Source organism: Chlamydotis macqueenii, chromosome 3, assembly GCF_036417535.1.
Source record: "Chlamydotis macqueenii isolate bChlMac1 chromosome 3, bChlMac1.mat, whole genome shotgun sequence".
In the NCBI taxonomy this organism is placed as follows: Eukaryota; Metazoa; Chordata; class Aves; order Otidiformes; family Otididae; genus Chlamydotis; species Chlamydotis macqueenii.
The window spans coordinates 60,934,060-60,961,715 of record NC_141558.1 but is presented as its reverse complement, the minus strand read 5'-3'; the positions used below and the strand labels follow the sequence as shown (position 1 = coordinate 60,961,715).

The following is a 27,656-nucleotide window of genomic DNA, read 5'->3' as shown; positions in this document are numbered from 1 at the left end:
CAGTATCTATGAGAAGGATTTACATTTATACCTTTTTCTGGAGACAGACAGGAGAAGATCAAGGTAGCTCTTAAGGCTTTTTCAACTTCACAGCCATAATATATGCCACTCACAATATATTGTCAAAATAGGCTTCAGCAAAGGAATGTGTGGCTAGTGCTCTTTGTGGTTGCTAAATAGTTTTCACGTTTCCTAATGTTCTGATTAAGAAAGTAATTCTGCTTTTTCCTGTCACATGGACTGTAGGGTTCTAAAGATAGGTACACAACAACATTTGCTCTGAAATATCCTTGTTATGCGTCTTAATACTATAGAATCATAGAACAGTTTGTGTTGGAAGGGACCTTTAAAGGTCATCTAGTCCAACCTTCTGCAAAAAGCAGGGACATCTCCAACCAGATCAGGTTGCTCAGAGCCTCATCCAACCTGGCCTTGAACGTTTCCAGGGATGGGGTATCAACGACTTCTCAGGGCAACCTGTTCCAGTGTTCCACCACCCTCACTGTAAAAAAATTTTTCCTTGTATCAAATCTGAATCTGCTTCCTTCTATGGTGTGGTTAAAATGATGCTTTTAAGAAGTAATTACCGTTTTTTCTCTTCAAGCAATACACGTGGTCTGTCTTTTATTGCAACTGGAAGAGGTCTCCCGCTCATGCCCGATCTCCTTCTACACTTTCCTCCTCTCCAGATGGGAACTTATGCCAAACGCGTAGACTGTATCACCTCCTCCTCATCTCCGGCCTGAATTTACTCCTGGCCAGTTCATCGCTATTAACTCGTGTGACAGCTTTGCCGTTCAGCTTTTCTCTGGCGGTTTTACGAATGCAGTAACTTGCCGGAGGTTGTGTAGATGACCGGTGACCTTGCTTGGTCTAAGGAGCCGTCCTGACCCGACCCGCAGCGTTCCCGGGCAGCCAGCAGGTTACGACCGCACCTCCCGAAGCCCCCGGGGCTGGCAGGCCCCGCAAGGCCCCAGCACCCCCGCAGGCCTCCCCGCCGGCGGGGCCCGAGGCGCGGGGCCGTTGCCGGCGGGGCGTGGGGCGCAGCGGGCCACCCCCTCCCGGCCGAGCATGCTCAGTGGCGGCGACAGCGCCGGCGGGGTTGCCGGTTGCCCCGCTCCGCTGCCAGACGGGACAGCGGGAAGGTGTCGGTTTGCACCGCGCCGCTCCGGCCATTGCGGGCCCGGCGCTCTTTCCTCATGGGCAGCCGGGCGGGGGACGGCTCGGGGAGCGAGCAGCCTCCAAGTGGGTGGCGGGCGGCGCTCCGCGTTTCACCGGCGGCGGGACCGGCGGCGGGACCGGGACCGGGACCGGGGCAGGTTCTGCCCGCTGCGGCCGGGCTGGCGCTGAAGGGCCGCTGCTCCACGCCGGAGCTTGCGCTGGGAAAGGGAGCGGGCGTGCGGGGGTTGCGGATGGGTTTCTCCCCGAGGTTGCGTGGCGCAGGGGCGCGGAGCGGGGCTGTCCCCGGGAGGTTCGCGCTCGCACTCACCGGTTACAGGGGGTGTCGGGCCGGGAGCGCGGCCGGGCGGCTCCCGCAAAAGCCCGTGCGTGTCCCGGGTGGGCAGAGGGGCGGCTCAGGCCGGCACCCGCGGGGACGGTGCTGCCCTTCAGACCAAGTCTGCTCTCCTGCGTGATGGGGACAAGTAGGACGGCTCCCTTTAAAGGCCCAGGGCCGGGAGGGTAGAAGTTTTGTGGGGATTTTAATTTTCAAACCTGATCTGCAAATTGTAATTCCCTCTATCAGTTTATAATACCTTTTTTTTTTTTTCCTTCTACCTTTTAAGACGATGGTGTGCCAGAGGCACTCGGTGAAGAATCGAGGCGGCTCACCAGAGAACAGCTATATACAATAGCTGCGACCGCTTCTATAAACTTCAGTTCAATGATATGCTACTCGATCCTGGGACCCTTTTTCCCTTCAGAGGTAAACAAGCAATTTAGCCGGCTACTATTTAGGGTATTTTTTTGCATGTTGAAACTTTTAAAAGGAGCACCTGGGACCTTTATGGCCGTCTGTAAGCTCTGAGTTAGACTTTTCAGTTACGGAAATTTGTTGTGATAGCCTGATGCTGGCTAAAATAGGTTAGAGTGTATGTAACAGTGACCTGGATGCTGTCCGTGGGCTAATTTCGTCTTACGCAGGGTGCAGAGGAGACAGCACACTAATGATGTGAGATAGAAGTGAAAATGGATGCTTTGAGAAGTTAAATTGTTTTTTGCCCAGTGTTGCATAGCAGTTTAGTAATTGAGCTGAAATTAAAACTCTGGCCCATCCTGACCTGTGTTTCAGTGTCCTAGCTACTCAGTGACTTTGTATTTATAGGTACCTATCTCTTAACTCATACTGGGCCATCCATCACTGTGCTGAGCTTCCTGACCTAGCAACTGGAGGGAAAAAAAAATTCTGGTTGTGTTGAGTGAATGCAGTGCTTAAATAAAAGTTGAAAAAGAAATAAGGTTATGGTGCCTTTGCAGCAGAATTTCATTTCTCTCATGATCAAGTTGTTCCCAAGTATTAACTAAGAAATGTAAAGATTATCTTTGCTGTGAATATTCTAATGTACTGCTTGTATCCAAGGAAATGTATTTTTACAATTGGAGAAGTAAAAAATTTGCTGGTGATTTGTTATGAGGAGGCATGGTATAGTTAAGATAACAGATATCTCTGTTCACTGCCCTCTCACTATCAAAGCTTTGTAACTTGCTCCGTTGCACACCAGCTGAAGCCACCTGTACAAAGGCTGCTCACCCATTCAGTAGTTCAGTGAACAACACAGTGTTTCAATTTATTGAAGAATGACTGTTGCTTTTCCCTTGATTACATATAGCTTAAGTAGAAGTGCAATGTCTTTAAATAGCTTTATTGTTATCTTATGAGCCCTTACTACCTTTAAGAAGGGAAATTACTTTGTAACAGCACCAATAGAGAATTAAAAAGAAAATGAAATGTGCAAGGCATGAACATTATTCACCTGAAGAATTTGCCTTTGTCTTTACACAGTTGTGATCTTTTTTGCAGGCAGAAAAAAAAGGTGCCAGTAACACCGTTGTTGGCCTGATTTTTGGATGTTTTGCTTTGTTCAATTTCTTGACTTCTTTAATCTTGGGAAATTATGTAAGTATAATTGAAGCTGTAACTTATTTCTGTGATGACACAGGTTTGGTACATGAAGACAGTTCTCTAAGGCTGAGAAAAGCGATGTCTCTTCAGTAGCACTCCTGCAGGCTTGTGTCTGTGGTAACTGGAGCCTGGCCAGTCAGTCTGAATCTGATCTAAGTCTTGTCAGTACAATTTAAAAATTACTCGTCTGCAGTTATTGAGGGTAGCATAGGGTGGCGGACAGGTAGCTGTTTTGTTTCTCTGGTTAACTGTTCTGTTTGCTTCAGAGTAATCTGCTGGTCAGTTTTCCTTTCTATTACTTCCTTTCCTCCTACTCCCCATTTTATTTATTGCACTTACTTGTGTATTCTGTTTGCCTTTGTCAATGTTCTTAAGGTGTTTTTTTTTTTTCTTTAGTTAGCTACACTCCTTCTTCTTTTCTGGTATGTTGTCTTAACATTTCCTCCTGTTATGACTCTCTGCTGCTTAACTGTTTCCCATTACACTTTATTATACACCAATATGAAATAAATATCTCCAGTTCTTGCAACTTCAGTTTTCCCACAGATTTAGGATTTTTCTCATGCTGGAGAAATTACAAATAAGTTCTGTAAGATTGTTTATGTGCTGGAGCACCACTGCCTATGCATTTTTTACCAGGGCTGCTCAGGATCGTACCCTAAGGTGGGGCTGCTGCAGTTTCAGTCTTCTCTATCTTTGTCTGGGTAGTCTCTTTGCTGACCCCATGGTGAATGATTTTCTCTGGTGCTGAGGTGGGTCATCAAGGTGTCACGCAAGTGCCATTGGTAAGTCCGATCTCGGTGTCTGTGATGACGTTCAACTATGGCACAACCCTCACCAACTGCTTTGCAGGGGTGAGAGGGAGTGAGCGTGACATCCTCACTGCAGACAGGTAAAGTGAGTGCCAATAGAGGTGAACAGTCCAGCAACCAAAAGTCCTGAGGGTTTCAGTGAAGCTTGGCAAAACATGGGCTTTAATAATGATGTCTGGAACACAGGGACTTTGTCCAGGCCTGAACAAGAAAAGAGTCTGAAATACTTGCTCTCCTTAGGGGAAGTTACCACATGGAATTAGAAGCTCAGATTTACTTTGTTACGGGGTTGAGTTAGCTTTCTGACATGCCTCTCATCGTTCTTCTTCCTGGTGATGGAGTCTGAAATGAAGGAAGCTGAAGTCCGTTCCCTGGTAATGAATGGGGAAGCCTGAAGCTACTATGCTTCCTATGCCAAAGCTTTATGTTATTAAAGGTTGTGATAAATCTGCTTTAAAATCAGCTTCCATTGACTCTCCTGAGCCATATATGTGGCAGGTATTGCTGACTTGCCATCCCTGACAGTGCTGAAGGAGGAATGTATTACTTTCTGTTTGTTTGTAGAGAGGAATGCTGCTGTAATCTGCTGCTCTGCAGAAGCTGCAGTGCGCCGCTGTGAAATAGTTAACTGCACCATTGTCTTACCATTCTGAAAACTGGGTTAAGTCACTTAACCATTTAGAATATTTTTAGGTTCAGTATTGCATGAAGGCACACCGGCAGGAGCAGTGTCTCCGGATCTTTTAATTGCATACGCTGTAAAGTGCCCATGATGTTTTGATTTCTTAACAGTAACTTACTTTGAAAGATTTTTATCTAGACTTGAAATAATAACACGTAAAAATGGTATTTAATTTACAGCTTACGCATATTGGAGCAAAATTCATGTTTGTGGCAGGAATGTTTGTTTCAGGATGTGTGACCATTCTGTTTGGGTGAGTAATTTTTGTTGGTTGGTTTTGTTGATTTGTCTTGTAATAATTTTCATCCATATGAAAAGATGGACACAAAAAAAGCCTGGAAACTCTTGGCTAGGTCTCCTGACTTTTTGCAGCTTTACTTTTTCCCTTGTAAAGCAGGATGAACACTTCTCCCTTTCAGTAGGTTTCAAAGCCTGTTTAGTACTTGGAAAGCAAAGGAGAAAGGTTCTGTGTACTTAAATAACTACCATACTTGATGAGCAGCGAGAAGTCTGTCAAAATGCAGCAATAAGGGAACTATTTATGCATAATGTATTAATTATTCTTTTCTTTAAAATATTGAGTGCAAATAAGAAGCTTAGCCTGGCAGTTGGAAAGGCTAAGACACTCATTTTAGCAAAATAAAAGTTTTATTAACAATGAAGGAAGCTCTTACTAGATAGTTGTAATTCATTGCGTCAGACTCCTTTCCCAGTTACTTCAAAAAGCTGTGAAATACAACAGAAGAAGGCACTGGAGTTTTTCACAGGTTAGGTTTTTAATGCTCTTTTCACCACTAAAGAAAGGGGAAAAGGAGAAAGCTGCCAGAAATAGTTTGGTAGAGTTTGAATGGCTTTACCGATGTGATTCAAAAAGATGTGGCAATAGAAAACATGGTGTGTCTTGTAACTGTGGCCTTTAATGAGTAAGAAGTGACGCTTTAGGGCTGGCCTTTACTAGATTACTTGTTGCATCCTAAGAGATCTCCATTTGCTGTTTTTTGTTTTTGTTTTTTTTTTTTTTTCAGAATGCTGGATAAGGTGCCAAGTGGACCAATATTCATCAGTTTGTGCTTCTTAGTAAGAGCAATGGATGCAGTAGGTTTTGCAGCAGCAATGACAGCGTCTTTTTCAATCCTTGCAAAGGCATTTCCCAATAATATAGCTACTGTTCTGGTAAGTGCAAAAACCAGTGTTACAGCTGAGTACCCTCAATCTAATAAATTGCTTAAGTAGGCAGCCTAAGATCAGGAGGAGAAAATCTACTGTCTCATGTGCAGGCATGTTTGAAATATCACATAATGTTTATAGTCTAGAATCACAATCCTAGAACAAGTTTAAACCTTAGCATAACTTCAGTTAGGTATAAATTAAGCGGTATGTATTAGTTGCTTATGTTTTGAAGACAGTTGACTATTGATGGCAATAGTTATCTCTTCAGTTGAAATAAAGACTATTGAATACTAATACAGCTGTTAGTGACTACTTCTACATGGACAGTAAGAATCTATGTGGATTGATTCAAGACACTTGATTAATTAATTCAGTTAGTGTTGATTTAAACTACAATAATAACTTTTCTTACAATATCATGTTTACCTTATCCTCTCCTGATCTGTAATAATGCAATGCCTCAGCTCCCCACTCCCCTCCAATAATTCATTAACTTAGAAGGGCTAAATGACGTACAACCTGATTTGAATGGAAGTGTCACCAATCATAAATATTTTCTATGGTTGGTGAGCAACACAAGTAAAAGCATTATTTGGATGCAGTTACATTGACTCCTGGGTATTCTGTGTGTTGAAGTTTACCAAAATGTCTCAAATCTATCTAGGACTAATTTTGAGGACTTGTTAGTTGTGTGCTGTTACTAGTTATTTCCTTCCTTAGGAAAGGAAAAGGCTGAGACCCTAGGACCCTAGGCTGACCTGGAGTAAAAGACTTGGCTGTTGTTGACTGTGTCTGCTTTCAGGCCATTTGTCTGCTCTCACTTGTACCAGTAAAATTAAAGATGAGGATGAATACTATCTTTCTGGATCCCAGAAGTTAGTAAAACTTTAACTGTAAGCAGTTATTACCACCAGCTGCTACTTGTTAAAAGGGGGTGGTCTAAGCACTGATTAGTCAAGTGTTGAGGCAGATGTTGACAGTGGTGACTATAGCCTTGTAACACAAGATTTAAGTGTAACTGTATTATTGTCTTTTTAGTATCTTATAAAAGGTGCCAGATAATTAAATTATAGCCAAAATAATCTGAGTTATCCCCATTGCAATTTCACTGTTACTTCCTACCCCTAGTCAGTAAATCTAAACGGTCTGTTATGGAGAGAAAGCTTTAACTCGGCGCATGTACCTCAACCCATGAGGTAATGACCCATCTGAGTAGGCTTGTTTGGGCTGCTCTCGTCTCAGGCTGGAGTGTAACCGCAGGTGGGAGAGATGATCACTTCAGCCTGAGGCATGCTACAGATGCTTTCCATCAGTAGAGCATTTGTCTTGCCTCATGACTGGGATGTGTTAGGTGACAGCAGCATGGCTAATGCTACAGTACAGGTGATTCCCCCATAGTGAAGCAAAGGAAGTGATTGCTGTCATGCAGACAACAGTGAAATTCCTTTCCCTGTCCCAGTTTATGAAGGTCTCTACTAGCCATTATCCCCCTTAGTGATGCAGTGCCTTTTTCTTTTCACTAGCCTGACTACGTTACGCTGCTCCTCCGAAAAATGGATTGCTTTTGTTGTTACACTAGAGTTTCTCAGCATTGGTTTTTGTTGTTTTTTTTTTTTTTTTGCTTTTTCATCCTTTAGGGCAGCCTTGAAATTTTTACAGGACTGGGACTGGTGCTGGGCCCACCTTTAGGTGGCTTTTTGTATCAATCATTTGGTTATGAGGTCCCTTTCATTACACTGGGATGCATAGTGTTGGTCTTGGTGCCTGTGAATATGTGCATATTACCAAAATATGGTAAGCACCCTTCTTTTTATCTCCTTCACTTAGCTTAATTTCTCATGTATATAACTGTGTCTTAGAAAAATATCAGTTTCTGAAGTCTGATATAACTCAGAGGGCAAAACTCCAGCTGAATTAACTTGTGATCTTGATCAGGCCCATGTTTTAATGCAAACTAAAATTAATGTGTGCAGATGGCCTGGAATGAATCCAGCACCTTATGCCCATCGCTGCAAATACTAAGGACTCTGTGTGGAAGTGAACTGAGATAAGTTTTTTGTTTTCTTTTGTCTCTTTAGCTTCAGGGCTTATAAAGGATCAGTTGTGTCTTCTTTGTACCAGCTTGTCATTGCACTTAGTTGAAGAAAATCTGGAGATAGGTTTTGCCTAAAACAAGAGAACTTGACATATTTGAGAGGTAACAGAGAGTTGGAAAACAGAATTACAGGGAGAACGAAAAGAGTTTATTTGTACTGAATGATGCAGGATCTGATCAACATGAAGGAATGTTAAAGTTAATAAATGAGGGGTTTAATGGAAGTGCTGGAGGTCGTATACATTTGATTAAATTTTAGATGGTCGTGCTGGGACAGAAAGTTAACTTAAAGATAAGTTTTCACACAGAATAGTAATTGCAGAATTACAGTTCTGTTAGTCTTTTCTAGAGTAAAAAAATAGTAACTTTAAAATACATTTTTATAATTGTTTTTTTCCTCTTAGATATGAAAACCTTGAGGAATAATTTCATATATATTGGCTTTTAGAAGAAACTTACAGTGGTCAACCATGTGCTGCTACTGCTGGCTTCCCCCCCCTCCATCTCCCCAAGCTCTGAAATTGTATGGAGCCGTGATATTCCTAGCCAGTTTGAAAAGACATTAAATACAAGTTAGCTCTGAGCTGGTGGAGGCTAATGAATGAACTTTTAGTTCTGCGTATAGTTTGAGACCGCATTCAAGTATTAAAGCACCTACAGCATCAGGAAGGGAGCCTGCCTTAGAAATGACATCTATCCATGACATCTGAAAGAAGCTTTCTGTCTGGAGTAGAAATTGAACATGTAGGAGACCTGACTGACTAGTTGCTTAAGAATTTGGACAGATCCCAACTGATAAATAGCAGTCTTTTTATTTTACTTTCAAAGCATGTTTCTCTCATTGGATAGTAATGGTTCATGCATGTGTGCATGTTGTCTTAAGATGTATCCATGAGATTTTCATTATATAAGGGCTAATAGAGAAGTAACCATATTTTCACCTAACTGGGAATAGTACCTGCTTTTGTTCTCTTCAAGTTGGGGATTTGCAATGTTGGAATCTAAACTGTGTACTTTTCTTCTTTTTTTTTGCCTATCAACTTTGTTTTTCTAATATAAAAATAGTATACTGCATAATACTTTGCTGTTGACTTGCATTTGTTAGATAACAAGAATAATAGGACTAGAAAAAGGGAAATAGTGATTTCTTTTCTAAAGCCAGAAGATCAATCATGAGCTTATGCTGCTGAAAGTAATGCAATTTCCCCCCCTTTTCTCTTGAAACAGATTCGATCCCTAGCAAGGACTCCTTTTGGAAGCTCATTCTTCTGCCGAAAGTCTTAATACTCTGTCTTGCTATATTTTCTCTAAGTGCATGCTTGGGCTTTTTGGATCCCACAATGTCTCCATTTATCCTAAAGAAGGTAAATCCTCTTAACGTGCGGGAAAGTCTTGACTTGCTAAATAGTAAATAACAGGTTATAAATGCGGTTTAAGTATTCTGAACAAAATTAAGCCTTATCCAACTACACTGCTTTGATTAACTGTTAATAATATGATTTCCATATAACTTTATTTCTACAGTACTGACAAATCATGGTTTCCATTGACACCATCTGTTGCCACTGGGTCTCAGTAACTTTGAGAATAAGGCCTTTTAAAAATGTGCTTTTTGCACTTAATTGGCTTTCAACTGCAGAGTACCTTCTCTGAACAGGACATCGCAGCTGGTTTTGTAAACGAGGGGCTTTTTCCTCCTTTCTGAAAGCAAATTCTGTAAAACTGCAACAGTCACAGACAGTGTTACTTCTCTTGACATTGGCATTTGTTTTCGGGGTCCTGATGTCACAGGTCCACATTCTTTTACAGCAAAGCCAAAATTAAACTAATGGCAGCTATGTAGCCTGCCAGCTGACTTCTTCACTCACTCATTAAAAAGGCAAATGTTGTTTTATTTATGTAGTTTTTATTTACTTTAGTATTGATTTATTTGTTTCCTACTTAATTTTATTTATGTATTTTCCTCATGGTGTTTAAGGAAATGAATTTGAAGTAAACTGTTTAAGATTCTTTTCCTGTGTGAAATTAAGCAGTGCTTTTTGAGTGGTTTATTAATTGTTTTTCCAGGGAACAGCATTTCAGATTGTTATGCTTCTACTTTTTGTCTGTCTAGTTCAGTACTTAGAGCTCTCGTCCAGGGTGGAGGAGACTTGGTGCTAACCTCTTCCATCAGTGGAGATGTGAACATACATCTTCCACCACCCAGGAGGGAGCTGTCATTACTCCACTGTAGAATACTGAGCATTGATGTGGCTCTTCTGCATTCCCTCTGCTCTGTGCTAAGGAATACTTGCTGTGAAAGGACTGTAGCCTTCTTGGCAGATGTTCTAACCGCTAAATTAGAGTTATTATCATGTGTTAGCATATGGCAAGGAAATAGTGAATACTTATGTAGTCCATGCCATGTGAAACATCTTGGAATACCCTCTAAACTGGTTGTTAAAGCACTCATTTGAGAGATTAGTATGCTTTTGGTTTATTACACATTTATTACACATTTTCTTTCAATACAGAAATGTGACTCTGCTCTAGGAATGTGTAGAATTTGGGGTGTTTGCAAAAAGCCTCTTACTCATGATCATAATAAATCCTCCTTTGATTGAAAAGCCAGAGTTGTGTTTTACAGCACTGCTTACTTTTAAGATGCGCTGATTGGCGGTGGATGATTACAATATTTATGCTTTTCTAAGAGGAAATAAAACTGAGGATTGGAGAGGTAAAGACTAAATCCATCTAAATTTCAGTGTCTGAAGGGTCTGTTTCAGATGTGCCAGATATTAATGTTAGAATCCGGTATGCTGGTGTAGGGACATAGCATAGTGTTCCTCCTGAGATTATTCAGGCTTTATCCCAGTACAGTTCTGTCAGGTGTTTTCAGTCCATGCTTAGAAATGGAAGTGGAAGGAAACTGGAGCTCTCCTGATGCCTTCAAATACTTGAAAAATCTCTGTATGGTATCAGTAAAATACTTAAAATCATGCATTTCAGTAATTTCACCTAAAATATAATTATTGGATTATTCTATAATTCATGTAGCATATATGAATTGATGTTTTGCTTTTTGTTTTATTTGTTTTCTTTTCCATAGTTCAAACTCCCAGCTGGTTATGTGGGCTTGGTATTCCTCGGTTTGGCACTCTCATACTCCCTGTCTTCTCCCCTCCTTGGACTCCTAAGTGACAAACTGCCAGTGAGTACTACTCTGCTGTAGTAAAGCAGAGGCTTAGTAAAGCACTCTGTGCATTTAGTTAAAACCGGAGGACCTCCCATATTGAAGCGATGGACGTTGGCCAGTCCTGTAAAGGGATTTGTCTTTCAGGACCTTGCATGTGCACTGAATACTGCCCACTTGAAGATCTCTTTTGCAAGGTCCAGGTAATGTCCAAAGTAATAAAAGATGTCAGACAAGTATCATGTAGTTGAAATGTGTTGAGCTTTTCCAGTGGACTAAGCACAATCTATTTCCAGCCAGTATGGAATGGAGAGTGGGAAAACACGTCCCAGTTATCCATGCTTTTGACTACATCTAATTTTATCAGCTTTTGAGAAGAGGAGTAAAGGTCTTCTGGTTAGCTCTATCTTTTAAAAAGTGTTAAATCCAAATTAGATCAATACACCAACTGACTATGGTTCTGTAGCTCTTAAGTGCGCCATAGAAAGAGACTTTGAGAGTGATATACCTAAAACTACCTTGTTGACAGCCACTGCTAATTGATCAAGGAAACCTATGCTTTGAATGCTCAGTAACCTGAAACAATCTCTGTATTAAGCAGCTGCTGCCAGTGATTGCATTGGTGGCGAGGAAACATGAATTCAGTGTTTCTTGATGGTGTTTAGAACTGGCAGAGAAATTGTGAATTCCCAGTTTGCAAGTAGTGATGGTCTCTACAGGAGCAGCACTTTTTAGGAGATGAAGATTTAGAAGAGGGGTATTAGGAAGGACAAAATAGTTACATTACGAATTCACATCTTTAAATTAGATACCTCTTTCTTTTCTTTCACAGTACCTCAGGAAGTGGCTGCTGGTATCTGGAGGCTTAATGACATCACTGTGCTTTTTCATGTTAGGACCTGCTCCTGTACTGCACATCGAAAGGTACAGAACTACCTCTTCTTGAACCTGTCTCCTGATGTGATGTTTTTGCCATAGCTATCATGACCATAGTCATGTATGACCACAAGTCATTAGCACCTCTGACTATGAAACAGGATTTTCTTAAATTCTAACATGAGACTTTGGATGTGAAGCAGTGGAAGCATCTGAAAATGGAGATTTTACAGCTTCATAAAATAGATCCTTTTCCTTTGCTTTTTACTGTTACTATGTTTGCTCATTTAATGTGTGTGGTGGAAAGTATGCTGCTTTTTCTTTTCCTTTCCTTCCAATTCTGTGGCATTTCCAGTGCAGCAAAACAAAGTTCTCTTTCTGTCTTATTTTTCAATTTTATGTATTTCATCAGTGTTTCTTAACTATGGTTTTATTTGCATGACTGTGCAGCAGTATTGATTTTTCTTCTTTCTGTATATAGCTTACTAAGGAAAATAGCAGATTATAGCTTTATTTTCAGCTAGCTAAGTAAAGATAATGTCTCGTGCACCTGAACACTGCACTGAAATATCTCTCAAGTTAATTCACAACAAAACACCCTGCTGCATTACAAAACAGCTGTACAGTCCTTTTGTCCTAAGTTATATATTCTGTTAAAGATGATGGTGGGCTTGTTAGTGTGCAGAACTGGTCAACTTCTTCCTCCTAGACTTCTCATTTTTAAAGAAGATGGAGGGGACTCTCCTCCTCTTTGCTGTCATCTTTGTCGGCGACATGGACAGTGGGATAGAGTGCACCCTCAGCAAGTTCGCCGATGACACCAAGCTTGTCATTGTTGTGCGGTGCCGTCAACACGCTGGAAGGGAGGGATGCCATCCAGAGGGACCTTGACAGGCTGGAGAGGTGGGCCCGTGCCAACCTCATGAAGTTCAACCAGGCCAACTGCAAGGTCCTGCACCTGGGTCATGGCAATCCCAGGCACAAATACAGGCTGGGCGGGGAATGGATTGAGAGCAGCCCTGAGGAGAAGGACCTGGGAGTGCTGGTGGATGAGAAGCTTAACATGAGCAGGCAATGCGCCCTTGCGGCCCAGAAGGCCAACCGCATCCTGGGCTGCATCAAGAGGAGCGTGGTCTTCCAGTACCTCAAGGGGGCCTACAAGAAAGATGGGGAAAGGCTGTTCAGTAGGGCCTGTTGCGATAGGACGAGAGGTAATGGTTTTAAAATAGAGGGGGGTAGATTTAGATTAGAAATTAGGAAAAAATTTTTTTATGATGCGAGTTATAGAACACTGGAACAGGTTGCCCAGAAAGGTGGTGGAGGCCCCGTCTCTGGAAACGTTCAAGGCCAGGCTGGATGAGGCTCTGAGCAACCTGACCTAGTCACGGATGTCCCTGCTCCTTGCAGGGGGGTTGGACTAGATGACCTTTGAAGGTCCCTTCCAACCCTAACCATTCTATGATTCTATGATTCTATATTTGAAACTGGTGAGATCATACATTAGAGCTGGTGAGAAAAAGAAATCTGTAAAATCTTCAGCATTCTTTTCTTCAGCTAAGTCTATTTGTCTACAGTGTATTAGTCTACAAAATTTTAGCTGCAAATCCTTCACTTATAGAATAAACCAAGTCTGGAGCTTGGACATATGTATTACTGAGTTAAGCTCATCTGTCTACTTCTTCTCTAGGTGCTCCTCTTAAAATGAAATGCATTTGAAAAGGAAGTATTTAATTTGAGCACAGAATTTTCAAATTCCTTTGCAAAGTTTTCTTTAAGCATAGAACTGTATTTTCAAGTCTTAGTGTTCAGTTGAAGTAGAGTTCTTTTTGGCTTCAAGAAACCTAGTTTTCTGGTCAGTCATGGAAGGCTGATATAACAGCCTTCAGTCAAATGGGGTCCTTACTTGAAAAGAGTCTTCAGCAACTAACTTGTTTTAAATGCCTCTTTTTCAGTCAGCTGTGGATGTTTGTTCTCGTGCTGGTTTTGATTGGCTTTTCCCTTGGCATGAGTGCTATCCCAGTGTTTCCAGAGATACTGCACTGTGCATAGTAAGTAATTCAGTCCAACACGTTTATCATGTTACTGAGAGCAAGAAGCTGTAACTAATTTTCAGGGGTGAACATGAAGTGGGGTTTTGGTGTGGCCTTTTTCCCCTTTTTTGAGGCAAAGGCAGTGAGTAACATTTAAACACTTCCACTACTCTTTTGTCTCAGTTTTTTTCTGACTGAGCACTCCAGTCATTATACTCCAAATATAATTTTGTAAATGCATACCTTATGATGAACACACTGGAGTCCATCAGACTTTGGGTCTCATAGCATGGATTTTGCTGTGTGTGGTTTCATATACATAGGATTTATTTCAGCTTCTGAGGATGATTAATAGCAAGCGATTTTCACTGGATTTTCAGACTGCGTTGGCTTGAACAGCTGCACCTACAGGGGTCATACTTGCTCAAAGTACAAGGTCTGTGATGTGACTTGGCAGTAATGACCTAGAAGGATCTTGATTTACTCTTATTAGTATGTTCCTCTTGGAACAAGGACTTTCCTTCTTACAAGCAACCTGTCACTGTTTTACACTTGCCATATGAAACACAGGCAATGAGCAATGGTGTGATGTTAGGGATCTCACTTGAAAGACATCAGAGATGAGAAATAGCACTGCACTCTTCCAGAGAGGCAGCAAAGAAGAAAGTACTGGGCAAACAGACATGATTCCACTGCACACTTTTGGTTGTTAACTATTTATGTTATGTGTAAATTAAAAGGAGGGTGTGATGGTTTAGCCCGAATCACCACACAGTTTCTCGCTCACCCTCCCCCTCCCCAGGAGGATGGGGGAGAGAATTGGGAAGGAAGGAGAACTCGTGGGTTGAGATGAAGACAATTTACTAAAATAAAAAGGGAAAACTACAATAATAACAGAATATAAGATATTAAAAATATACAAAGTGAACAATATGTGTTTTCTCACCACCTGATGTCCCAATGACTGATACAGCCCATCCCGAGCAGCGATCACGGAAACAAAACCAAGCAGCAAGCAAAGGAGCAAAAGGGAGCCAGCAAGGTAGAGGGAACAATGCCAGCAAAACGAGCAGGAAAGATGGATGCCAGGAAGGCAGATACGCACCCTTGCCTGCCCCCACTTATATACTGAGCATGACGTTTATGGCATGGAATACCCTCTTTGGCCAGTTTGGATCAATTATTCTGTCTGTCTTTCTCCCAGCTTCCTGCATCTGCAAATTAGCGAGACTTGGAAAGCAGGACGGTGTCCTTGGTCTGATTCACAACAACTGGTATCATCAGAGTGTTTATCAACATTCTTCACACATGAAATCCAAAACATACCAGCTACTGAGAGGAAAAATTAACTCCATCCCTGCCAAAACCAGGACAGAGGGGAAAGAATTTTTTCTCTCTAGGGGAAAGCCATAGACTGAGACACAATTATGTATTGTACTACTCTGACTGGTCTGTCTTTCTGCAGTGAGAATGGATTTGAAGAAGGTCTGAGTCTGCTGGGACTGGTGTCTGGGCTCCTCAGTGCCATGTGGTCTCTTGGGTAGGTATACAGTCATCTTTTTGTAAGCTGTGAGTGTTCGATTGTTCTATACTACTGTCACGTGAAAGCCTGCTGCATTACAACCAGAAGTCTTGCATTGCAGTCATGTTGATGTTAATTTGAAAGGTTCTTGCTAAACAGGTGTCTGGTGGACATGTTAAAGCTTTTTGCAAAATGGAGCTAATGTACTCTGAACTTGTCTTCCCTGAAATGAATTGCCCTGCATATAAAAGCTGCAGTGATTAAGTGGATGTTCGCTTGCACTTCTGTGTTGTCATTTTTGTTGTCACTGAGGTATTTAATGCAATGGACCGTGATTTTTTACAAAGCTGTCTGCTGATGTGGAGCAAGCTATAAGGTATCTATTCCTCACTGATTCTCTTCCCCTTTTTTTTTGTTTTCCACATTTCCTCCTTTTGCCTGGGATAGCTTAGGGTAGAATCTTCTCTTCTTTCAGCTACAGCCATTATTTAAGGTCTGTCCTTGTGTAGTGAATCATAGAATCATAGAATAGTTTGGGTTTGCAAGGGACCTTCAAAGGTCATCTAGTCCAACCCATCTGGAAGAAGCAGGGACATCTTTGACTAGATCAGGTTGCTCAGAGCCTCATCCAGCCTGGCCTTGAATGTTTCCAGGGTTGGGGCTTCCACCACCTCTCTGGGCAAGCTCTTTCAGTATTCCACCACCCTCATTGTAAAAAATTTCCTTCCTTATGTCTAGTCTAAATCTACCCTCTTTCAGTTTAAAACCATTACCCATTGTCCTATCACAACAGGCCTGTGTTTATTACACAGTGGTCATCACAGAAATGAGTGACAGATGCTACTGGCTGAGTGACCCTTCAGAGATGTCACTCAGCGGGAAGTGACAGAGTCCCCCTATTCGCAGCCACTTTCAGGACTTTTTTTTTTTTTTTTTTTTTTCCTCCATGTAGTCCTCTGTGGCTGCAGGTGGCTTTCATTGGTATAAATTAACACCATTTTTTTCCAAGCTAACTGAAGTTCTATCTGTCCTGTTTATTTGGCATAGGGTTCAGGAGAGATATAGAGAGGATAAAGTTACCAAACCCTAGTTTTATGCTGTTATCAAACATGGTTTATTATGTGACTGGCTTCTAGGAAGTATCTCTAGTTTTACACAGTTTTGTTACATACAGCTCACCCTTGCAGTGACCACGTCTGTCACAATGTGCTTCCCCACCTGCCTATATCCATCAGTCTTTTATCTTGAAGTTTGGAAGGTTTACATTTTGAGGGATCAGAGTTTAAATTTCTTTTATGGTAGAAGTGATCTGTGTAGACCTGTTAGAACATGGTCTTTAATGGGGCCTCTAAGCCATTCCAAATACAGAAAAGAGTGCATTCAGCTTCCTGATGTGGACCCTGTTTCTAGCTGAGGACGTAACTAGACAGATTTACTGGGGCCATGGCAAACAAAGAATTAATACTTACTGTGGATTATAGGAAGGTTAGGCCTGTGGAAGACAATCTCTTTGTTGACAAAGGAGTGAGAATCAATGGAGGGAGGCCACAAAACACAATAAAATAGTTCTCAGAGAATATGATATGTTACCTTTTTTTTTGTTTGGGATGCCAATATCTTATTTTGATTTGTCAAATGCAGGGCATTTGCAGGTCCCACTCTAGGAGGATTTCTAAATGAAAAGCTGGGTTTTGAATGGGCCTCAGCCATCCAAGGAGGATGGGCATTGTTAAGTGTAAGTAATTATACTTTTTTTGCTTTTTATATCTTGCAATGATGAGCTATTGCATAAGGTGGTTATATTATTATTATTATTACAATTGTAACTGATTGTTTCCTCAAAGGGTCTTGCAACTGGAATATTCTATATCACTGAGGCAACAAGGAGAAGGTATGCTGAGATATCTATTCTTTATTTTAATTGCAGCTGTATAAGGCAAGCCTTTGGAAGCTGTGCTTCCATTTTTTCCTCGCTACCAGCCTGATAATTAATGACAAGATGAGCAGTAAAAATATTGCTTAAATATTTTGTATGCTTTCCTAAATCCCTACTGACCTAAATGGAGACCTAGATCAGGCAATGCCTTTTCTATACAAGCAACAGGACTGTGGCATTAAACGAGCAAACCCTACTGATGGTTGCTCTGAGGGGGCGTCTGTGAGCTGGAATTGGCTGGATGGTTACGTCCAGAGAGTAATAGTCAATGGCTCAATGTCCAGATGGAGATCAGTGACGAGTGGTGACCTCAGGGGTTGGTACAGGGACCAGTACTGTTTAGTATCTTCAGCAATGACATGGACCGTGGGACTCAGTGCACCCTGAGCAGATTTGCTGACAACACCAAGCTGAGTGATGCAGTCAACACGCTGAGGGGAAGGGATGCCATCCAGAGCGACCTTGACAGGCTTGAGAAGTGGGCCTATGAGGTTCAACTGCAAGGTCCTGCACCTGGATCAGGGCAACCCCTGGTATCAATACAGGCTAGGGGATGAAGGGATTGAGAGCAGCCCTGAGGAGAACCCTCAGTACTTGGGGGTACTGGTGGATGAAAAGTTGGACATGAGCCGGGAATGCGCACACTCAGCCCAGAAAGCCAAACACATCCTGGGCTGCATCAAGAGAAGCGTGGCCAGCAGGTCGAGGGAGGTGATTCTCCCTCTCTACTCTGCTCTGGTGAGACCTCACCTGGAGTACTGCATTGAGCTCTGGAGTCCTCAGTACAGGAAAGACACGGCCTGTTGGACTGAGTCCAGAGGAGAGCCAAAAAAATGATCAGAGGGATAGAACATACGTTGTATGAAGCCACGCTGAGAAAGTTTGGGCTGTTCAGCCTGGAGAAGAGAACACTCTGGGGAGACTTTTTAGTACTTAAAGGGGGCTTACAGGAAAGATGGAGACAAACTTTTTAACTTTTTTTTTTAACTTTTTAACAGGGCTTGTTTTGATAGGACAAGGAGTAATGGTTTTAAATTGAAAGAGGGTAGATTTAGACTAGGTATAAGGAAGAAATGTTTTACAATGAGGGTTGTAGAACACTGGAACAGGTTGCCCAGAGAGGTGGTGGATGCCCCATCCCTGGAGATGTTCAAGGCCAGGTTGGACGGGGCTCTGAGCAGCCTGATCTGGTTGGAGATGTCCCTGCTCCTTGCAGGGGGGTTGGACTAGATGACCTTTGAAGGTCCCTTCCAACCTAATTCATTCTGTGCTTCTGTGAAATGATAGGTGTGAAATCAATAGTGTGTGGTTCTGTGCGATAGTGACGAACCAAATCCAGTGATCTGTCTAGCTCATTTCAGGTAATGTGTGGCTTTTTCGCTATAATGTTGGTATTGCATAGAAGTATATAGAGAATATTAAACTTGTTTCTTCCCTCCTGTTATTTTCTTCATGCAAACAGTTCCAGTTCAAGCCTGCAAAATCCTTCTGGTTATAATGAAGAAAGAACTCATCTGATGGGCAGTGAAACGTAGCCAGACATACTTTCAATTCTCTGCTTACTATTGTGGCTTAACCTAGTGTTGAGATGAGTGGACTTAACAGTATTTCGTTATTCTGGAGCTGGGATACGTGATCCCTTGGTGAACCTTGTGGTTTATTTGTAGCTGCATTACTGTTTTAAAACACTAAACACTGACTGCCTTTCTTTTCGAAGTCCTCATGTGGATTGACTGAAGTGATGAGTAACCCTTAGATGTCAGCCTGTTTAATTGCGTTCCATCTACAGTGCACCACTGTATGTGAAGAGGAGTGTTTTCAAATGTCTGTTTTTTATACTTGAGCCTGCTGTGCATTATTCTTGGGTAAAGCTAGTATTTTGCTACCATGACTTTCTGTATTTTTTTTTAAGGGAAGTTCATTATCTTGTAATACTTTAACCAATAACATAAAATGTTGAAACAGAACTTGAAATTACAAAGCATTAAGCACAATATTGTTTTCAATAAAGCAACTTTTTTCCTAAGTTTTGTGAGTTTTCTTAGACAACAAGAGTCTAAAAGACTGTGTCTACCAGCGCTTGTATTATCTTGAAAGTGCCTGAAAATGGGAGGTGAAGGTAATGAAGAGAAGACTGAGCATCTCCACACAGAACCAACTCATCTTCAGTCCTAGAGGAGACTTGGCATTGTGTGTATATGTGTGTATACATATAGGCACGGACATATGTATTTTTGTGGTATATGTAGTGTGTGAGAGATCTATTTTACTAATAAATGCCAGCTGGAATGTTTGTACTGATTGCCTCTGCAACAGTAAATCTTTCAAAAATCTAGGGCTACTATTTTCCAACAATAGGGAAGAAAAATCTCACCTCCTCCAGATGCTTGTCAAAAAAAAGACAAGGGGACCTGAGACAAGGGCATGCCCGGTGAACTCCCAGTGGACTTCCTGACCTCAGTTGTGGCAAAAGTCTTCCAATTTGTCCTTAAGCCTAGAACTGCGTTCTAGAAGGGGTTCTCTGTAGTATTTATTTTTCTATAAATAAGAAAAATGGTGTAGTCTTAGCACTTTGCAATCAGTTTCTTTTGTGACTAACTACTGGAATTTACATGAGAAATACTTATTTCTCTGCCAGAGTCGTTTTTGGGGCACTAGCAAGAAAAACTGCTTTGGTAGCCAGCTGAACTGTGAAGCACGAGGGTGCCAAAGCGCAAGCTTCTCCTGGGAACATCCTGGCAATAGCTCCCTTTCCTTTTCTGCCAGGTGTTAGACCTTACTGAAACTGGGAATGTACACCTTAAGCTATTATGAACTGCTGACCCTGCCAGTGCCAATGGTGAGGTGTGAAGAAACGGAGAGGAGTAGAGGTAGACGCAAAGTACACAAGATGCAGATCTGTAGACATGAGACTTAATTAGCTCTCACATGGAGTGACTTGTTCACTTACCTGACTTGTGCTGTTAGGACTTGGAAGTGGCTGGGATTACCAGAGGGACCACAAATGTAATTGAACTTTACCAGAACTCCAGTAGAAATGAGACAGGCTTAACTAACCCCTCTAGTTTCTCTGGCAAAACATCATCTCCTCTCTTCATTCTTTCACAATGGAGGCAAAATAAACCTGAAGAGGAATCCTGGTTTCCAGGTTTGCTGTTCAAATCAACTCCCAAACATGTTCTCCTGCCGTGATTATCCAGGGATCTGGACATGTGGTTAAAGTGGAGCAGTGGAATGTGCTATGGAAACAGCACCCTCCTGGATAATGCTGTGCTTGCTTCCTGTGATGGCTGTTACTAACACAGGTGTACAAACTGAAGCTGTGATAAGTAGGGACTGTGCCAGATAATAGCAAAACAACACTTGGATACATTGGAGCAGCCCTGAGCTGGGGTGGGACAGGCAATGCCCATGCAGCAGCACCGAGCTTGGAGCCAGCCGGCTGCCTCCCACAGCCCTGCCTGCACCCCGCGCCCTCGAGTTCGCCCAGGAATGTGTCCATGCTGGTCTTTGCTGAGATTTCCCAAACGCTGCCTTGTTTTTTCTGCTGTCACCTGGGCTTGCCTTGAGCTGCGTTACTACAACAATGCCACGCCTGAAGCATTCGCAGATCTGGCAAGTTATGTGTTTCTTCAGCTGCAGCACAGCAGTGACTTCTCTGTCAGTGGTGTAAGGCAGAATTGCTCAATGCTGGCGGCTCTCTTGCCTTTGATGTTGTGAAACTTTTCTGGCAGGGTGATTGCATCTCCTAATGTTGGCTTTCTGCCACTCTGGGGAATTCCCAGGTTTTGTGCAACACTTCCCCCTTTAAAGCCCCTTGTCTTTGCTTGCCCCTGTCCTCCTCTTGGGTGATTTCAATGCTCCAGACATGGGGCTTCCTAATGCTCGTGCCTCTGCCGTACTTTTGGTGCTGTCTGCTCTGGAGGCCTGTGCCCTGGACAGCTATGTCGCAGCCGTCTACGAGCACAGCGTGGTCTTGTCAGAGGACACTGACGTGCCAGTTTCTCCTGAGGAGGCCTTGGTGCTGATGAACAAAAATATGGCAATTTTGGAAGCAGCCATCAAAGAAGCAGCCAGACAGGTATTATGACAGAGTTAGAGAAATTCATTTTGTTAAACACTAACCATTTATTCATTTTCTTAATGGTGTTTTTTTGGGTTTGTATGTTGGTACCAGGGTGCCCATATCATTGTGACTCCTGAAGATGGGATTTACGGCTGGGTCTTCACAAGGGAAACAATATACCCTTATCTTGAGGATATCCCAGACCCACAGGTGGACTGGATTCCCTGTACTGATCCTGGAAGGTATTGTCCCTGCTGTGCATGGGGCAACAGTCCGATGGGAAAGACGGCTACCTTTAGGAGTGGTTGTTGATAGTTTTGAATGTCTTGGAACAACTGCTGTGAAATGAAGGCAGGTTAGACATCATGTAGTTGCTATAAATAGCTTCAGACAACTTCCATCATAATTTTTCTCTGTTGTTTTTTTTTTCTCACTGTAATTCCTTTGATTTAGTTGGTATACTCATAAAAATTGAGATTTGTTTAAAAGAAAACAAAAAACTTACAGAATCTACATTTCAGTAATTTATTCCAAGCATGTTGTAGGAAATGTTTAAGATACAGGAATATTAGGAATAGCTGTGAATAAAATAACAGCTACTACTGAAAGGATATACTGCACAATTTCAAATTTATATTTTTGAATCACAATGTGGTAGCACTTTTACTCTGTTATTTTCCTTAACAAATTGCACTGTTTTTTGAAGCTGCAATATTTGATGAAAGATAACAAAATGCACCATAGAATAAACAAATCCTAAGCTGTATCAGCACAGCAGCCAAATTGAGAGCTGAAGCAGAATGGCCCATATGTCAGTGTAGCACCAGTGCCGTGCCACACGCCGGCAGCAGACGGGAGACTTGAAGGTGCAAAGGTTCACTTTCACTGCAAGGAAACCCCTGTGTCCCTCACTTAGTTCATTTGAGGTGAAGCCAGAGTTTCAGCACACTAAGCTTTGAAGCACAAAACCACTGCCTGCTGTTGAATAACATAAAACGACAGTCTCATATGACTAACTTAAACCTATCATTCTTGTGATCTGTAGTCTTAGTGTTGTCATTTTTATGGATTGACTGGTTTTGATGCCTTATTTCCTTTCTTCCTTCCCTGTTGTTTAGGTTTGCTCCCTCACCCGTGCTGGAAAGACTGAGCTGTCTGGCGAGGAATAACTCCATCTATGTGGTTGCAAATATGGGAGACAAGAAGCCATGTAATTCCAGTGATCCAAGGTGCCCAAGTGATGGTCGCTATCAGTACAACACCAACGTTGTCTTTGACTCAGAAGGGAAACTGGTGGCTCGTTACCACAAGGTAAGAAGATTTTACAGTGTTCAGGAAGTACATGAGTCTCAGGTGATTAAAGATGTGAAACAGAAGCTGCTTCCCAGGCTTACATGTATTTGTACATAGAGTCATTACAGAGCAGGTGTCAGAGGGCAGGTGAAAGCCAGTGTCTTAAGATTCCTTCATTCCTGCTATTCTGAATTTAATAGCACGTAATTAAAATAAAGTAATTAAAACTCAAGAAGCCATCTATTTTTCTCAATAGGAAGTGGCACATGCAATATTAAAACAGTAATGTCCTACACTCTTGCTAAATAAATACAAATTCCCTTCATTGGTACAAGTCAGAACCATGGATATTTGTGCTTGACTCATCTTGCAGTGGTATGAATTCTCCTTTTCGAAATTAAGATATAGCATGTTCACAAAACATATTGTCCATTACTTTAATCTAAGTGAATGAGTATTATATTCAATATCAGTCTGATTTAAATGGCTTGATTTCTTTTCTAATCTTTTCTTTTTTCTCCATTCCTTCCTTTCCATGGACAGTACAACCTTTTTGTGACAGAGGAACAGTTTAATTACCCCAAGGATCCAGAATTTGTGACTTTCAATACCTCCTTTGGCTACTTTGGCATTTTCACTTGTGCAGACATACTCTATCACGACCCAGCTGTGGTCTTGGCAAGCAGATTTCAGGTGGACACTGTTCTGTTCCCAACCGCTTGGGTTAACACTCTCCCTCTGTTATCGGCGGTCCAGTTTCACTCAGCCTGGGCCATGGGAATGGGTGTCAACTTCCTTTCAGCGAATACGCGCAACTCCACTTTAGATATGACAGGTAATGTGATATTGCTCTAATTGATCTTGTGCACGTGGACAACATTTATATCTATGTCGTGCAGCTGACCTGAGCACAAATTCCCATCAGCTTTAGGCATGCACACGCATGCCGGCAGGATTAGGAAAATAGAACTTGTACAGATAAAAAGGAAATAAAAATGTGATATGTAAGAACTCAGACATGCTTACGTTGACTAGAACAGCTTTAGTTATTTGTTAAATGATCAGTCCTGAGAGTTTGTGCATGTGATTCTTCATCTTCTGACTCTGGTGTTTATTGATGGTTTTGGTCATGTGAAGGCTCCAACTTTTTTTTTGTCCACTAGGTGGAAACCTAACTCTGGGAAATGTTCTTGAGAGCCCTGCAAACATTACTTCTGGGCTGGAGACCTTGTGACAGGTTTTCTTTGCAGGATCTGTTTTGACTGTGTATTTTTCCTGAGCAGATGCTAGAAGTCAAGCACAAGTTTTGTGGGCATCTGCTTGCAGAAGAGAGAGAAAGTTACTGGTGTTGCAAAAATGTAGCCCTAACCTTTGCTTTCCAAATAAAAGCAGATATGGGCCGTTCCTTTAGTTCTCAGTCATTGATGACTCTATGTCATACAACTCATATTCCTTATGGATAGATTTTACTCTGGGCTTTAAAGATTTGTATATTTATGTAAAGAGCTTGCATAAAGATGTGACTTTTGGTAATATCTTTTCCTTACAGAATTTTTTTTTTACTTGATAGTGTTACTATTCATTTTTATTAGAAATACTAATTTCCAATGCAGCTAAAATCAATGAGTAATGTATAGCTTCAGCCACTTAAATCATATATAATGGCATATAATTAGTGCACCAATCTTCTCACTTACAATAGATGAAACATCAGAGGTTGGTCTACTTTCCATTGATTGCAAAAGCATTAGGCTAGGATTGTAGTCTGTGAAGGCTTAATTTAGTTTTAAAATAATCTGGTAAACATTAGAATAAAGTTTGGCACATGTTTAATTAGTGAAGAATGCTTACTTGTCCCATACACTTGCTTTCAGATTAAAAGCTTTCTAGTGTTATGTCTTTGCAGGGAGCGGTATTTATGCCCCAGATGGTCCGAGAGCATATTATTACAATACGGAAACGGAAAACGGTCACCTTTTGGTGACAGAACTGAGTTCACGCCCACGTGTCTCTCCTGACTATCCAGCTGCTGTTAACTGGAAGTTGTATGCCAGCAGGCTTGAACAGCTTTCATCAAACAATCACTATTTCAGTGGGGTCGTTTACCATGATCTCTTCTCCTTCACGGAGCTCACAGAACCCGAGGGAAATCATACCATTTGCCAGCAGGACCTCTGTTGCCATCTGAGTTACAAGATGGCAGAGAAGCAGAAAGATGACATTTATGTTCTGGGTGCTTTTGATGGGCTACATGTTGTTGAAGGAGAGTATTATTTGCAGGTAAAGCTTTTCTATTCTTATTTGGACAGTGGAAAGGCTGCAATACTCTCTTTGCCACCCTTTTGCATTTGTCTTATTTTTGATTGACGGAGTTTGAGAGGAGGGTCTCTGAAAACATTTGTTTTTTTTCATGATGCATCTTGACTTCATTAGGGGTGTTGATCCTGCTTTTCTGTTTATGTTATAAATGATAAAAGTGAAGACCTTTATCTGATCCTGTGCTATAACACTTCAAGGAGGTTTCCATATATGTCTCTAAAAGGGAGAGAAGACTGTAGAGTTCTCCCTGCCTTCATAGGGACGCTCTTGTCACAACAGAGAGGTGTTTTCTGCTCAGTGGTTTTTACCATTGTGCTGATGTGATTCTCTAACATGCAGTTATCTAACAAAATTAAGAAACTAAATACACATATAACCTTTATATTCACATGGCTTGTCAATGTATTGATTCTTTCAAGTTTTACTGTTAGGCTTTTTTTTAATGTGCTATATCTTTTTATCTTTTCTCTATATCTTTACAATATTCTCACTAGAGTAAGCCAATAAGTATGGCTTTAGGTTTTCAGAAAACTCAGCCAGAGCTGAAGTAACTTCCGTAGGTCACAAACTATTCCACATCTATGACTAAATACAGACACATTATGCATGAATGCACACATAACTTATAAACACACCTGTGTACACACAGACACAGTGCTTTGCTGCAGTGCTGGCAAAGAACTATCCTTGTATTTACAAAGTTTCAAGTGCTACCCATGGATTCTCTTGGCCTAAATAAATGAGTAGTTAGATTGGATCATTTCTTCAGCAGAACAGCTTTTCTTACAGTCAAATCCAGCTCTCGATTGTTGAAAGCTTAGCAGTATTTTGCCTTTCTGTATCCTTCTCCCCGCAGATATGCACGCTGCTCAAGTGCAAGAGCACAGACCTGAACACGTGTGGGCAGCCAGTGGAGACGGCTGAAACCAAGTTTGAGATGTTCTCCCTCAGCGGCACCTTTGGCACCAGCTACGTCTTTCCAGAAGTCTTGTACAGCGGAGTGCAGCTGGCCCCTGGGGAGTTCGAGGTAATGGGGCACCCTTGTGAGTTATCAGACTTGTAACACAGACAGTCAAAAAACCACTACAAGACACAGGAGCAACTTGGTAGTTATCAGTGTCCTTTATATCAGTAACTGCCTTAAGTTCAAGCTGCCTGATTTTCCTGGTTGCATTCACACAGCACTTCGCTGATTCCCTTTTTCCCTGTTCCCCAAAATCCCCCAGAACAAGATCTTGCTTAAGACAGAAGTGTAGTTTTTCTCAGACTTTGTGGTAGCTCCAAGTGAGCTACCACATCTCTTGATTAGGTCAACATTAGTGAATATATTATTTTGTGTTTGTCATACAATAGAACTGCTTTGCTGATGTTCCTGTTTATTTTACTAGGTGCTACCTGATGGACGTCTGGTAAGTCGGACCAGTACATCAAAGCCAGTTTTGAGTGTAACACTCTTTGGGAGATGGTATGAAAAGGACCCTCCACACACACAGCAAGTTTCACCATGATTTCACTGCAGATGCTTTAAGATCTCATCTGCTTGTTTCTGTAATGCTGATTAATCATAATTAATAATAATGCTAATTCATGTTAATTGATGTTACTACCCATAATTATAATGACATTCTGTTTCTCAAGTTGCTGTACCTAGCAGCATAGTAATTGCACATTGATTTGTTGACTTAATTTTGCAGCAAAAATAAATTACTCTGCTGGGCAGTTCTGTATGTGGTTTTATATGATAGCATTGGTTGTCATAGGCTTGACACTGGAGACAATAGCAAATAAATTCCTCTGCCTTTAGTGATGTAGGATTCAGGAACATAGCAGTGGGTTGTGGCCCAATAACAGCTGATGTTTAATTCTTTGAAATTTTTTGAGTATTAGAAGTCATTTTGACAACACCAGTTGGAGTGTCCAGACGAATGCCATCAAGATGATCAGAGGGCTGGAGCACCTCTCCCATGAGCGCAGGCTGAGAGAGTTGGGACTGTTCAGCCTGGAGAAGAGAAGGCTCCAGGAAGACCTTTTAGTGGCCTTCCAGTACCTAAAGGGGGCCTACAGGAAAGACAAGCAAAAACTCTTCAGTACAGCTTGTTGTAATAAAACAAGGGATAATGGTTTTAAAATAGAGGGAGGTAGATTTAGATTAGATATTAGGAAAATTTTTTTTACAATGAGGGTTGTAGAACACTGGAACAGGTTGCCCAGAAAGGTGGTGGATGCCCCATCCCTGGACACATTTAAGGTTGGATGTGGCTCTGAGCAACCTGACCTAGTGGAAGATTTCCCTGCTCCTTGCAGGGGAGTTGGACTAGATGACCTTTAAACATCCCTTCCAACCCTAACGACTCTGTGATTCTATGATTCTGTGAACACTGTTCTGCCCCATCTCTGAACACACACTTTTCTAAAACACAGAGTAACAGAACCTTTGAAGATCGATGGTTGAACTTTTGTCATTTAGTTTGAAAAAGAAAAGAAGCCTCAAAACTCCGTTGCCTCAAAACCAGTTATTCAACTCAGCACACAGTGTAATGTGTTATCATGCCACGCCCTAAC

At 41.7% G+C, this 27,656-nt stretch overlaps 2 protein-coding genes across 3 annotated transcripts; both read left to right on the top strand.

Moving 5' to 3' along the window:
- Window positions 1–1,109: 1,109 nt before the first annotated feature.
- On the top strand, window positions 1,110–19,442 carry SLC18B1 (solute carrier family 18 member B1). Of its 2 annotated transcripts, XM_086745489.1 has the most exons (14): window positions 1,110–1,245; window positions 1,785–1,924; window positions 3,020–3,115; window positions 4,795–4,868; window positions 5,641–5,788; window positions 7,423–7,579; window positions 9,108–9,244; window positions 10,969–11,070; window positions 11,885–11,976; window positions 13,881–13,976; window positions 15,424–15,498; window positions 17,122–17,215; window positions 17,325–17,371; window positions 18,879–19,442. In XM_086745489.1, exons 1-14 carry the CDS (start codon window positions 1,200–1,202, stop codon window positions 18,949–18,951), a joined length of 1,377 nt encoding a protein of 458 aa, XP_086601615.1. In that variant the 5' UTR covers window positions 1,110–1,199; the 3' UTR covers window positions 18,952–19,442. The 2 variants fall into 2 exon arrangements, with proteins under 2 accessions (XP_086601615.1, XP_086601616.1); XM_086745490.1 differs by lacking the exons at window positions 17,122–17,215; window positions 17,325–17,371.
- A 1,833-nt stretch (window positions 19,443–21,275) lies between these two features.
- On the top strand, window positions 21,276–26,813 carry LOC104484335 (pantetheinase). Its single transcript, XM_010126394.2, has 7 exons — window positions 21,276–21,497; window positions 21,594–21,724; window positions 22,601–22,793; window positions 23,319–23,610; window positions 24,682–25,055; window positions 25,951–26,121; window positions 26,483–26,813. The coding sequence occupies exons 1-7, from the start codon at window positions 21,285–21,287 to the stop codon at window positions 26,600–26,602; spliced, it is 1,494 nt and encodes a 497-aa protein (XP_010124696.2). The 5' UTR covers window positions 21,276–21,284; the 3' UTR covers window positions 26,603–26,813.
- Window positions 26,814–27,656: the final 843 nt, after the last annotated feature.